At 33.2% G+C, this 13,041-nt stretch overlaps 1 protein-coding gene across 6 annotated transcripts in view; it reads right to left on the bottom strand.

Annotated features, from left to right (window-relative positions):
• The window catches only part of PCDH7 (protocadherin 7), a gene marked incomplete at its 5' end in the record, with an annotated part of 389,689 nt that overhangs the window by 215,331 nt on the left and 161,317 nt on the right, over positions 1–13,041 (bottom strand). For 3 of the 6 annotated variants that reach the window (XM_080797201.1, XM_080797204.1, XM_080797205.1), the window contains one exon: positions 5,480–5,696. In XM_080797201.1, coding sequence (XP_080653327.1) covers positions 5,480–5,696 — 217 coding nt within the window. Of the gene's footprint in view, positions 1–5,215; positions 5,697–13,041 lie in introns of those variants that run through there. The other 3 variants (XM_080797203.1, XM_080797202.1, XR_013966444.1) reach the window with 3 other exon arrangements.

The raw sequence follows: 13,041 nt of genomic DNA, 5'->3' as shown, positions 1-13,041 counted from the left end.
GGGTACAGGTCTGTGAATCGTCATGAGACAAAACATTTTCATGATGCTTTCATGACTAAGCTATTCTGTTATGTCAAATCTACCTGAAGTTAATAATAATCAATATTATTTATCATTACTATTTGTATAATAGTAAATAATTCTACCATCAACGAATACGGGGAATTATTACGACTCATTATTTATTTATAAATTATTAGGTGTTATTATCTCATTCAGTTGCTTCCACAATAATAAGGTTTATTATTGAAGGAAGTGGGGCTAAGTGGGGTAAGAAAATTGCACGGCCAGGAAGAGGAAAAACCAGGATTCAAACCAATGATATTAGATTTCAAAGCCTGGTTTTTAAACCACTATACTCTATCCACAACATTGTCTCTTCCCTAGGATAGTATCTTCTTTGGATTCTTTTAAACTGTGTTGCTCATTTACTGGAGAGCTGCTGCACCATATCTTTATTGGAGACAGCCTCTGTAATCCCTTTCTGTCTCTAATCACCATGAAGAAGCAGAAGTGAGTAAAGTCCTCCAGAAGTCAAGGAGGGGGGCCTGTGGACTTGGGGATACCTGGGAGGCACAAACCCATGTCACAGAGAAGTAGAAAAGTACTACTTCTAGAAAAGTTCTACTTCTAGAAAGGTAGAAAATTCAGTCCACCTCTGGCAATAGAATGCCAGGCTGAAAAGCAGAACAGTGCAAATGAATCCTTTCCAGGGTATGTGAGTCTCTTCCTGCAGAAATTAAAAAAAAGGGGGGGGGGAGTGCATTTGCAGGGCATTTGTTTTGAGATATTAGACTTATGCTATTAAGAAGTGTTTGAGCATCTTTGGAAAGAAGGAAGACACAACCTTGCTACTTAATTCAATCTAACTGAAAACAAGCCTAACAGTGACTAGGGGGCAGGACCTTAAAAGTGACTGTTGAAAACTGGGTAGGTGGGAGAAAGGTAGAGAGAGAACCCTTTATCCCACCAAAGTTATGAGTCTAGTCTCCATTCTCATTACCTTTGGTCATATAAAAATGGTACTTCATTTCCAATTTCAATTATACACATGTGTTTTTTTTTTAATTTTTAAATTTTTATTTAAATTCAATTAATTAACATATGATTTATTATTAGTTTCAGAGGTAGAGGTCAGTGATTCATCAGTCTTATATAATACCCAGTGCTCATTACATCACGTGCCCTCTTTAATGTCTACCACCCAATTATCCTATCCCCACTCCTGCCCCCTCCAGCAACCCTTAGTATTTCTGAAAGCAATGTGAAAAGTCCATGGCAGATACAAAATGAGTTTGTGATGAACTGTACTGTGGTTTAATACTCAAAAACAGTGTGCTCTAAATAATACTGAACACATGTGGAATGAGAATGAATAAAACAATGATCAAGCCTAACTTACGTATTTCTGAAAAAGTAAGAAAGTTTGGAATTGGAGGGCTCAGAAATATTAGTGTATAAAAATAAAAATTATCTTTTAAATATCTGAGAAAATCAAGAGACATAAAATTAATTAGGCATTTTAGAGTGGCCAATTTTTTTTTTTTTACCTCATTTAACTTTTTAAAATCTGCCCAAAGCTCTGTTTCTGATTTGGAGAGTAAAACATCTAAGGAAAATTGGATATAAAGAAAAAAATCACAGATTGTTAGATTTGAGTAAGATTTTCGAGTTAATTCTGTTAACCACCTTATAGATGATTAGAAGCAAATCCAGAAGGAATAAGTGACCTACCCAATCCTAAAGGCAAAATTGGGATTGGAGGTCAAATGGGGTGCTTCCTTTATTTGAGTTTTTAAACACTGTATATGGTTACAGTACACATAGCAAAGCCAAATTGGACTTGCAAAGGTAATTCAGGGGTTAACTGAGAAGAATAAGTAGACTATGGCATGAAGTCAAAGGTCAAGATAACAACTAACAATAGATCTAAAGAAACTGTTGAATACCACTCCAAGAGGAAATCTGAAGACAACTGCATGACGTAGACAAGGGCAAGCTCTTGCATAGTCAATTTATGCTCTTAATGTGATGATGTTTTTAAACAATATTTGTTTTTCACTTGAATTATAAATTCATTGTAATAGGTTGCAATTATTTTAATATTTGCATTATCAAATATTTTATCATTACTCAACTTCCTACCATGAACCCCATATTTTAAAATATCTTATCCCTTTGGCTCAGGTCATGATCTCAGGATTGTGAGATTGAGCCCTGCATCAGGCTCCATGCTGGGCATGGAGCCTGCTTAAAATTCTACCTCTCCTTCTCCCTCTGCCCACTCCCAATAATATATAATAAAATAAAATATCCTATCCCATTAAGTGTATTTTATTCAAATAATAAATAACTAATTTCCCCAATCTTATCAAAAGATCAACACGAGATCATCATAATATTGATAATAATTCATGAAGAACAAAGAAAAATATATTAGTGATGTTTTTCATGAATTAATGTCTAATTCATAACAAATTCTTGAAATATTTTTTAATGACATCATTTCCATTATTGTTTTCCAGAGACCCATGGATGTAAGTACCCGGATCTGAAATTATTAAAATGGTGGGACTCATTCTAATTATTGGATTCAGGTTTTATGAAATTATGTTGATTCTTACAGTGTATTCTTTTTCCTAAGCTGATAAGAGAATAAAACCTCATTCATCATTTGGCAGTAAGGTGGGTTGGAATGTGGGATAAAGCTTATTATAAAGCTTATTAATCCACAGGCCCTCTTTATGAAATTGTGTTTATTATGCTAAAGTATGGGAAGCAAATAAAAGCTTCTGAAGAACATAAGTGTATTTCACTGCCTCTCTACTTAAATTTTCCTTCTAGTTATTTTAGTTATTTTTAGTTACTTCCTTACTCCAGCATCTGTGACAACTTATTTTTATCATTAGCTGTTCTAACACATACCCAGGTAGCATCATGACATTGGAATGTTTTATTATTGCACTGGAAATTATCCTCTAAACTTTATAATGGAAGTTAATCCAAAAAATCAGTTTTAACTGCGTTGCTCACATAGGTTAAAATTCAAGAAAAATATTTGAGGTAATAATAATTAGGAACTAGGACAGCATCCAAAATTGTATTTTCATGGAAAATCCAATACAAATCCTGATTAAAACCTAACCAAGCAAAACACTGCAGATTACCTGGATTCCAATTAAATGTGACAAATGAATACTTGACAGGTTTCAATTCCAATTCTATTTATGTCAGAATGATCCATTAATATTGAAGATAAAATTATCAGAATTCAAGCAACACAATTGTACTTTATGGCTAGATAGTAGTCTGAAAACTTGGACCCAACAAAACTTATTCAAATGTCATCTGCTGCATTTGGATCACCCAAAGTGAATCACATCTCCTTCTGTCATTACCTATAGATCAGGGCTAACATGAATCACAGCTAACAGATGACAACTGATTATATAAAACTGAATTTCAAGTGTCAGTCACATACAAAATCAGAAAAATCAGTTCTATTATGATAGTCTTTGCTATTAACAAGACTAAAAACATGGTTATAAAAAATAACTAAAAGCCTTACTTGGCAAATGTTTCTCAGCAACTTTCTAGTTTCTTAACAAGTTCACCTGTTAAGTTTTCCATCTATGTTTCCTAAAAAGTAACCAATATGTGTTTACCGTATATAATTATGTTTATTACTTGTCATTTCTTGCTTATTTTAAAGGTGTTGAATCCACTTAAACTCAAAAAACAGAAAAATAACATTAAAATGTGAATATAATGACAATGATACAAAGTCCTTTCTGTTAATATAGCTGACATCCAAAAATCAAGACTTAGTTGTACATTATGTTGTTTATTGTGAGATACTTTTTAAAACACAAATAAAACTATATCATATCATCAAAAGGTAATCACAGGTATAGGAATGTCCTTAGATCAATTCTGCCTTCCTAGGTGTGTGTGTGTGTCTAATATTATTATAGTATTTTAATTTTTACTTTTGTGCAAAGCATTTCAATCATATTTGCCTTAGAAATATATTCATCAGCAATGCAATTCATACCAAAATTTTTATAGTCATTTAAATAGATACTAAAAAAAACTTAATTCTTAAAAACCACATCAAGCTCCCATCCACATAAGCATACACCACCATACACACAGATAAGCATGCCTTTATAGCCATAAGGCAAAATGCCATTTGAACTCTAGATTATTAATCAAGAGGGATATCAATCATCAGACCCTGATATCATATCTTTTCACCCAGATAACAGTGTGGAAAAATAATTATTTAACATGATTTAGTTTAGCCATAATTTCACTTGGGGTCATTTATAATCTATTACTCTCTAAGACGGGATTTTAATATTCATAGGTAAACTTCAAGAAAATCAGACTTTTCCTGCATTAATATGCTCTATTTGCATACCATCACTAAAGAAACTGGTATATAACAGAAAGTTGGGATGTCTTATTTCACTTGGGGGATGGGATGGTGAAAGACAAATCCATTTCAAGTTTTCACTATAGATAAAATGTGTGATTCCCCTTCCTTCCCCTAAAAGAGATATAACCAAATCTCTTTTTACACTTGAAATAATAATAAAATTGATATGAACTTTACCATTCCATTATTTCACACAAGCCTACTCCTCAGGCATTTACTTATAACCTGAAATCCAAAAAAATACATCATTTAATTGTTTTGGGGAACATAAACAAGTGTGAAAAGATTTATAAATACTATTTGCAATCTAACTTTATAACTTAAAAGAAAGTGTATAGGAGGCCAATTGTTGTGGTCCTCATGAGAATCATTTCACAACAGGATAGGAACATACAGAACTAAAATTTGCTTTCTTTTTACCTTGCACGAAAATAAAAGAAAAAAAAAACACAATGTATACTTAAATGAGAAGGGAGTTCTTATAGGATTTTCAATACATTTCTGGAGAATAAGATAACACTGTTCTCCTTGTTTGACTCCATTTCAGCTATCACTCAAAAAGAGAGGTTCACAAATGCTTTAATAAATACCCAGGAAAAGAAAGAGCAAGTTGTGTTTATTGTCATTTCCTTTCACTAAGGCTGGACAATTGCATTTGAAGAAATAGTTGCATGACAAAAATGAATAGAAGAAAACAATAACACAAGACCTTTCTCAGTGGCTATTGTTTAGGTATTATGAATTAATTTAGTTTTTTGTTTTTTGTTTTTTTTTCATAGCAGGTACGGCTCTGATTTATTCGGAAATGTGTTTATTTCTGACAGGCTGTTTTAAAATGATGGTGCAAGTTTGGTGAATTTTATCTGTAAGGTTATGTTCCTTTATTTGGCATTTCTGTCCTTTAGCAAATATTTATTTTTTTAGATAAAATCGTTTTAGTGTCAGCTATTTTATTTGGGTTTTAGACTGACCCTTGCAAGTTTACTTATTATGGCTCACTAGCGTGATTATGTGTGTGGATGCTGTGTTTGCCCCTACCATTTTCCATATGCTCTGCCTCACCAACACTGCCATCCGGCGTGGTCCTTTCATAGTTGTCCTCTGGGAGTGGAAGGGCACCCAGCCTTGGCCCTGATGAACTCTTACTGCTTGGTGTCTCTGACTCCTCCAGCCCGCTGTCATAGCAACTCTGCAGTGACCCCTGATGTGGGTCCTGAGGCTGACTCACAACAGAAAACGTCACTCTACGAAATGGCTGCAAAAGAAAAGATTCTGAATGTCACTAAAATATAAGATTGTAAATGATCTTATTAAAAAACACATACATTACATACATCAAGGATTACTGACAACTAATTCAATACAAAATGCTTAGAGATGTTGAAAGCTACTTGGTTAACTGCATTATCTGAGGCAAGGCCTAGAACTTAGATTTCATTATGGAGAAAAAAAAAAAAAAACAAACGAGAAATTCCCTTTCTGAAACAGAGATAAGAAAATGGCAATTTCACTAAAACACACATTTAAATCTATGTTAGTACCACATAGTCAACCTTCTTCTGTTCTGTAGTCGTCACTTCAAATATGCTTTTCACAATAAACTCTATAAAAACAAGTGTCACTGATTTGGGAAGGCAATAAACATTGAAGTAATCATTGCAAGAATTCATTTTTTAAAACTTCGGCTTTAAAAACTTTGTCTATATGATATAATGGTTTTAAAATGAGTGTTCTCGCAGGTGCATTAAACTATTTAAGGTATAACTGATAAATAGGAATTTAGATGCAATGCTAGAAAACAGGAATATATTTCTTACTTCAGTCATATTAAAAAATTACCTATTGATCTTCAAACTGTAAAGGTGGTATTAAAATAATAGATAAACCTTTCTTTAACCAGGGAATACAAACTAAACCAAAAAGCTTAATTGTACGCGCTTATGACTATTTATAGTTTGTTCAAAAACAAAAAGTTACATCATGTACTGTCTTTAAATTGTATTTTTAAAGTGTTGCATATTTTTATCCAGTTGGATCTCACAATTTACTATGATACTGAAGTCGGCTGCACTGAAGATTTACTATGTATGGAATTTACAGATTATTATAACTACAAAATAAATTGAAAGCCTTAGTCTCATTCAGAGAACAAACTGATCTCATGCATTGATAGTGCTACATACATAATAATTGGAAAAGAAACAATACAAAAATTTTCTGGAATAGCTGTCTGAGATTATTCTTGGAAATAGTTATATCCATTAAAGATTCTTGCATTATTTGAAAACAGCAATTTTTAAACATATAACTCATCTGGTTCTTTTTAATATAAAGCATAAAACTAACATTGCCAGAAAATAGTGAGAAAGGTAAAAAACCTTCTTTGCACTTTTATAACTTGAATACTAATGGTACAAATTAGTAGTCACAACTGGGACCAGTATAATTTTTAGAGTGTTAATGACAATCTACACATGTTGGTTATTAAAGGGAAAGTTATGAAGAGTTATGGAATTTCCTCCAAATTTAAAAAAATGGTTTTACTACAGAAAAACACATGCTTCTGCAAATCTTCCTTGTATCTTGTCTCAGAAGACTTGCCAGGAATATTGTCCATTATTGGCCTTCTTAACCACTACCTTATTTTCATGTATTCATTTGGAGTAGACAAACTTCATAAAATTCTATATTCATTCTAGTTCAAAATCAAACTTTTAAAACCGTTGAATCCTATTGTAAGGGAAAAACATTCAAAGCACATTCTCTTCTGTATAATGTTTCAGTGAATTGGAACTGCGGTAAAACAATTATGAAATATTTCTAGTACAAAAAGTATATATATATCATGGCCCTATATTTACCGGCAATAAATTCTAGAAACAGTAATCTTATTTAACTAATAATTCTCACATTTCTTTACAGTAGTATGACATTTCATATATACAAGTAAATATAAAAATTAATTTGTATTTGCTATGCTTTATCTTATGTGCACATATTTCCTTTTAATTATTTTCTATTTATCACTCCAGGCAAATTATCTGGATTTCTTCAGTCTCATCTCAGAAACAAAGCTGCTGATAGTTTCCTAAAACCACATTGTTCTGCATACAGAAGACACTCAGTAAATACTACTGAACAATGAGCTTTAAATGACAATACTGAATTTAGGAAAGAACTCCTTTGGTTATTCAGACATATTCATATTCAAGACACAGCAATGGGTTAATATACACATGTAAAGAAAGAGAGTGGGAGAAAGGAGGATCAAATGCTGTTCTTGATTTTACTTTGATGGTTCTCAAATCTTTTAGAATCAGTTTTCATTTACCCAAAAGGAATGATCAAAATGAATACAGAAACACATAATTTGTCAATAAGTTGACAAAGGAAAATATATAAGAAATTATGAGATATGTTGTTACATTTTGATATAAAAATAGAAAAGAGGGTGATGTTTAGCTGAAGGTAGTAAACTCAGAACCTGTGATTAAATGCTAGTTCCACCAAAAGTAGTGATAGGACAGCACAAAGGTGATAGGTTATGTTTGCAATGAAAAATGTCAAAAATAAAATAATATTTTTTCTATCATGTACTGTATAACAACTTCCATGAATCTGTGTATTTTCTTCATTTCTTACCCTATACTGATTGTATTTTAATTTCCACAAATTATTTTAGGTTACATATTAAATTTAACGATGAAAGAAAAGTTATTATAAATTTAAAATGCTAAGATCTATTTATATAATAACAAATATTTAGATTCATAAATGCTTCATTTTGTATGAAAAGCTTTTTAAAAAAATAACGTGTAATGGATGAAACAAAAATAATTCATAATAAAAATCCGAAATAAAGAATATCACACAATGGCTTATGAAAGACCCCATCATTTTTAACCACATTTAAAATAATTCCATTAGAATTCAACAGTACAATGTCAGCATTATATTACTATCTCAAGCTCTATTTTGATAAAATTCTTGGGGCAAAGTATTTGATTTGGCAATGTGAACAAGTTAGTATAGAATCTTAACTTCTGAATGAAAACTCATTGGTGCAAGGGTTAAGCTTTGATTCCAATGGTAAATCAGATACAAACTAGATAGATAGATGTTAGGTAGAGCCAGAGAGACAGATTGATGGGCAGACAGACAAGTATTTACATACCATCAGTCATCATCAGATTGGGTCTATTGAGAAGATAGGTTTTACAGCAGAAGTTAAGATACATAATTCACATGATTTATATATTCTAGAAATGCTGACTAAATAAGAAATGTAGTGTGTTGACTGTGTGACGTGACAGAGAGAATGGATTTGCATTATATATTGTAACTATCACTGTTTGTTATTAATACTCTGGAGTGGTTAATGTGGGGATTCCTAAACTTAGATGTGCCTTAGAATGGCCCAGAGAACTTGCGAAAAAACATAAAGCCAAGACACGGTTTCAGCTTGGACCCAGTGAATCAGCGTTCAGGGTGGGACTGGATATCAGTAGTTTGTAAAGTCCCTCTGGGTAATGAAGAGGGACTTTGTTGAAGAAAGAGGAAGGAGAAACACTACAAATTAATGCAGCCAAAAGCAAACAAACAAACTATACCAAAAAGCCAGGTGGTCCCTTAAATGCTCATGGACAGTGTTTCCCTGGAGAGTAACTAGAACCATGGCTCCATCTTAAGTTGCAAAAGTATGGACATGAAGACCTGCTGTGACCTGAGCTATCTGAGCTTTCTATTTTTCTGTCCAGAGTGATGAATGGTTTCTGGTCTTGCAAAGAGAGACTGGTCTTTTTCAAGAAAAAGAAAAAGAAGGAAAAAGCACAAGAGGATGAGAAAGAGTGTCAGTCTTCTAGCACTTTGAAATTGTGAGGATGTGTTCAAAAAGTAAATAAGTGGGGTGCCTGGGTGGCTCAGTGGGTTAAAGCCTCTGTCTTCGGCTCAGGTCATGATCCTAGGGTCCTGGGATCGAGCCCCGCATCGGGCTCTCTACTCAGCAGGGAGTCTGCTTCCTCTCTCTCTGCCTGCCTCTATGCCTACTTGTGATCTCTATCTGTCAAAAAAATAAACAAAATCTTTAAAAAAAAAAAAGTAAATAAGTAATGCAATAAAGGGGTCTTCAAGAAAAGCATTCCAAAAATTGTGAGTGGAATATCAGTGACAGTTATACACAAGAGGGAGTGGTAATCAAAGATTTCAGGGAGGAAATGAATGATCTAATTGAATGAATGAGATTGAAGATGTGATTTGACAATGTTGTGCAAAAGAGTAGGAAGAAGAAATGTTGGAGGCAGAGAATTATGGTAGGAAACAGTGAACTTTGGAGAAACAGCAATGGCAAAGGGCAGCAAGGCCATTATGACATATCGCTGTTTGGATTTAGACATTGTTTCATCGTATCTACGTTTGTTCTACATTCATTATGTCTTAGGGTTTTGCGGGTGTCCCAACAATGGTTCTACAAATTTAAGAAATCCGAAATCAAATAGGCATATAAAAACAGATAATATAGAATATGATTAGGTTTCCAATGAAAGTGATCTAGCAAAATGCCAAGAAACGTGCTTAGGATTTAGGGAAGGCATTGCAAAGGAGGGGGTTGTGGGTTGAGACTTATAAAATAATTTTGATAGGTAACATATATTTGAGGGATCAGTTATAGATTCCATATTTGGGCCAGCAGCAAAAGATTAAAAAAAAGGGGGGGGTGATAAGAAAAACAGATCACTTTTGAAACTTGGAAGGATTAGAAGCAGATCATTTTTGGAAAGAAAGAAAATCCTATATGATCAAATTCATCACAGACATGGAGAGGGATTATGACTACCATATACCCATAGGATTCATCCATTAGAAGGTCATTGTGACCTTAAAATCTCTAAACTGTGAAGAATAACTCTATGAGATTAGAGCAAAGGAAGTAAAAGATCAATTTGTAAATACACGAGGAAATGGAGCAAGTGGGAACAGACTCCTAATTTTTGAAGCATGACATAAGAGAGGAGTAGGATTGCAGTTAAAAGAAAAAGATTTGTGTAAGGAGTTTTATTTATTTATGCTCATTTTTATCTTTTTCTTCATGGTCACTGAAAGCATTTGCCGTAAGGTAAATATTTGAAGACACAAGCAAAAAGCCTCGGAACATAAGGTACAATGGGAATGAATGAAATCAGAGAAGGTAAGTAAACTAAGAATTAAGAGAAAAATTAAATTAAAAATAAAATTACAAAGGTAAGGTAAACAGTAAAACATGTTGGGTAATTGCATGTATAGTGTGTGTGTTTGTGTGAAAAATGTTATGTTAGAAATAATAGAAAAAGGAAAATTTTATTCCAAACAATCCTATAGATTTGCTATTGACCTCAGACAAGTTAGCTGACCTTTGGTTCTTATGCCTTAGGCTCAAGGTCTGTAAAATGGAGCTAATAATACCTGCCCCTTACTAATTTAAATTCTCCGAGAAATGATGAGATAGTTTATAAAAAGAGCCTTAAGCTCCCTCAAAGACATATACTATAAAAGGTATCATACCTCAGGCCACAGCCATATAACTAGAGTGATATTTCCCATTATGTTTTAGGTTTTGTTTTGTTTTTTTTTTCCTCGTCTGCTTGTGTTTTGCTCTTGTTGTTGTTTTTCAAATATAAAGCTGGCTCATTAAGTCACGAAGTTTCTAAATGGAATTTTAAAAATTCATAGGAAATTTCAAACCTAGTTATCCTATTAATGCAGTGCTTTTATTGTCCTACATGCAAGTTATTCGTAAAACAAATATGTACATACAATGACACCAACTTTTCAAAAAGTGTTTTCATCTAATCATCAATTGGGCATGAATATCTCTACAGTCAGTTATTTTGAAATGCCATTTATCAACTATTTTTTGTCCCCATTTTGACACAGAGAAGAGTTTCAAATGAAGACACACCCTACGATACGGACTTTTCAAATATTTTAGAGGTTGTTACAAATATATTCAGTGGTAACTCCAGATAATATACAATTCCTAGGGCATAAAGTGTATCTTCATTGTTATCCCAGGCTCCAGCTGATAGAAGTACATTCAGGTTGGCATTGCTTTAAAGTCCTATAGACTTAGAACAAACATTCTCCATTCTTGTATAACTTTACTCACTTTGTATTCTGAAAATCTACAGTTCACTTGGGAAATAGGCAGTGGTGTTAATGGGGATGTCTTCTATCTTCTAATGTGCCTACTGTGGGGGGCCCAGAACAGCTGCCTCTTTCTTCTCTCCTGAATTCACTGGAAGTGCTCATGAGCCCCTTGTAAGACACGTATGAAAGCAGTTACCATTTCCATATAAAATTAATCACACAGACTGGAAAGGACAAACACAGCACATAAGGATTTAAGTCAGGTGCTGTGGGTTTCGCAATGTAACATTCAATAAATACATTTGCTCATTAATATTTTCAACGCTTTCTTTTCTGGAAAATGCGAACAGATGCTAAAACTGATACATCAGTATATTTAGGATTAGGAGAAATACAGCCTGCTTGATGAGGAAAGGAGTTAGACCATATTTTGGCTATAGAATAAGGCTTGTTATCTAAAGACATTATTGCAAGGGGCAAAGCATTCATGAGGGGAAAATGTGGTGAGCATTTGATTCATTATTCTTTATAAAATTGATTTGCTTACTTGATAATGCAAATTATCAAGCAGTAAACTTAAATCTAGGCAGTCTAACAGGCTTACAGTTCACACGAGATGTTATCACAATTTTACTTCAAATATGAACTACCACCAGATTTCATCCTGCTCTTATCCAGAGGGTTCAAAGGAGGTCAAGTCAATACATTTCATATTCATAAAAGAGAGGATTGAAGCAATTTTCAAAAAAAAAAAGAATTTAACTATCAAGAAAGTTGATGTCAAATTGTACTATAAGTACAACTGTCTCATTTTTATTTTATCTTGCAGATTCATTAATTTTTTAAGTTTTAAAGACCTATCAAATCACATCTTTTTTTAAAGTATTGACATAAATACATAACATGCACTCTTTTTTTTTTTTTCTAAGATTTTATTTATTTATTTGACAGACAGAGATCACAAGTAGGCAGAGAGGCAGGCAGAGAGAGAGAGGAGGAAGCAGGCTCCCCACTGAGCAGAGAGCCCGATGCCACATGCGACGCGGGGTTCGATCCCAGGACTCTAGGATCATGACCTGAGCCAAAGGCAGAAGCTTTAACCCACTGAGCCACCCAGGTGCCCCACATGTACTCTTTATAACCTGAAACTTTGAGAAAATTAATTTTGAAACTAACTAATGTGCTCTTTTGTTTTCAGAATACAATCACTGTCAAATATATATGGCATTACTAGATACAACCTATTAAAATAAAATCCTTATGAGAAAGCTCATTGATAGTTTCTAAGAAAAACAACAGAGATCACATGCATATTTACAAATACATGATAGTAATAAAACTTTTGTTTTTATTCGTTCTTAATTGTTAGATTGATTAAAAAGGGGACTACCATACCATGAAAGCATATACGATGTCCCACAATCAGACACACTTAAAAATATTTGCCTTCTGCCTACATTAGCAAAATCTTCCTGGTT

The sequence above is a fragment of the Martes martes genome (assembly GCF_963455335.1).
Source record: "Martes martes genome assembly, chromosome: 2".
In the NCBI taxonomy this organism is placed as follows: Eukaryota; Metazoa; Chordata; class Mammalia; order Carnivora; family Mustelidae; genus Martes; species Martes martes.
Note: the sequence above shows the minus strand (reverse complement) of the source record. Positions and strands in the feature narration are given on the sequence as shown.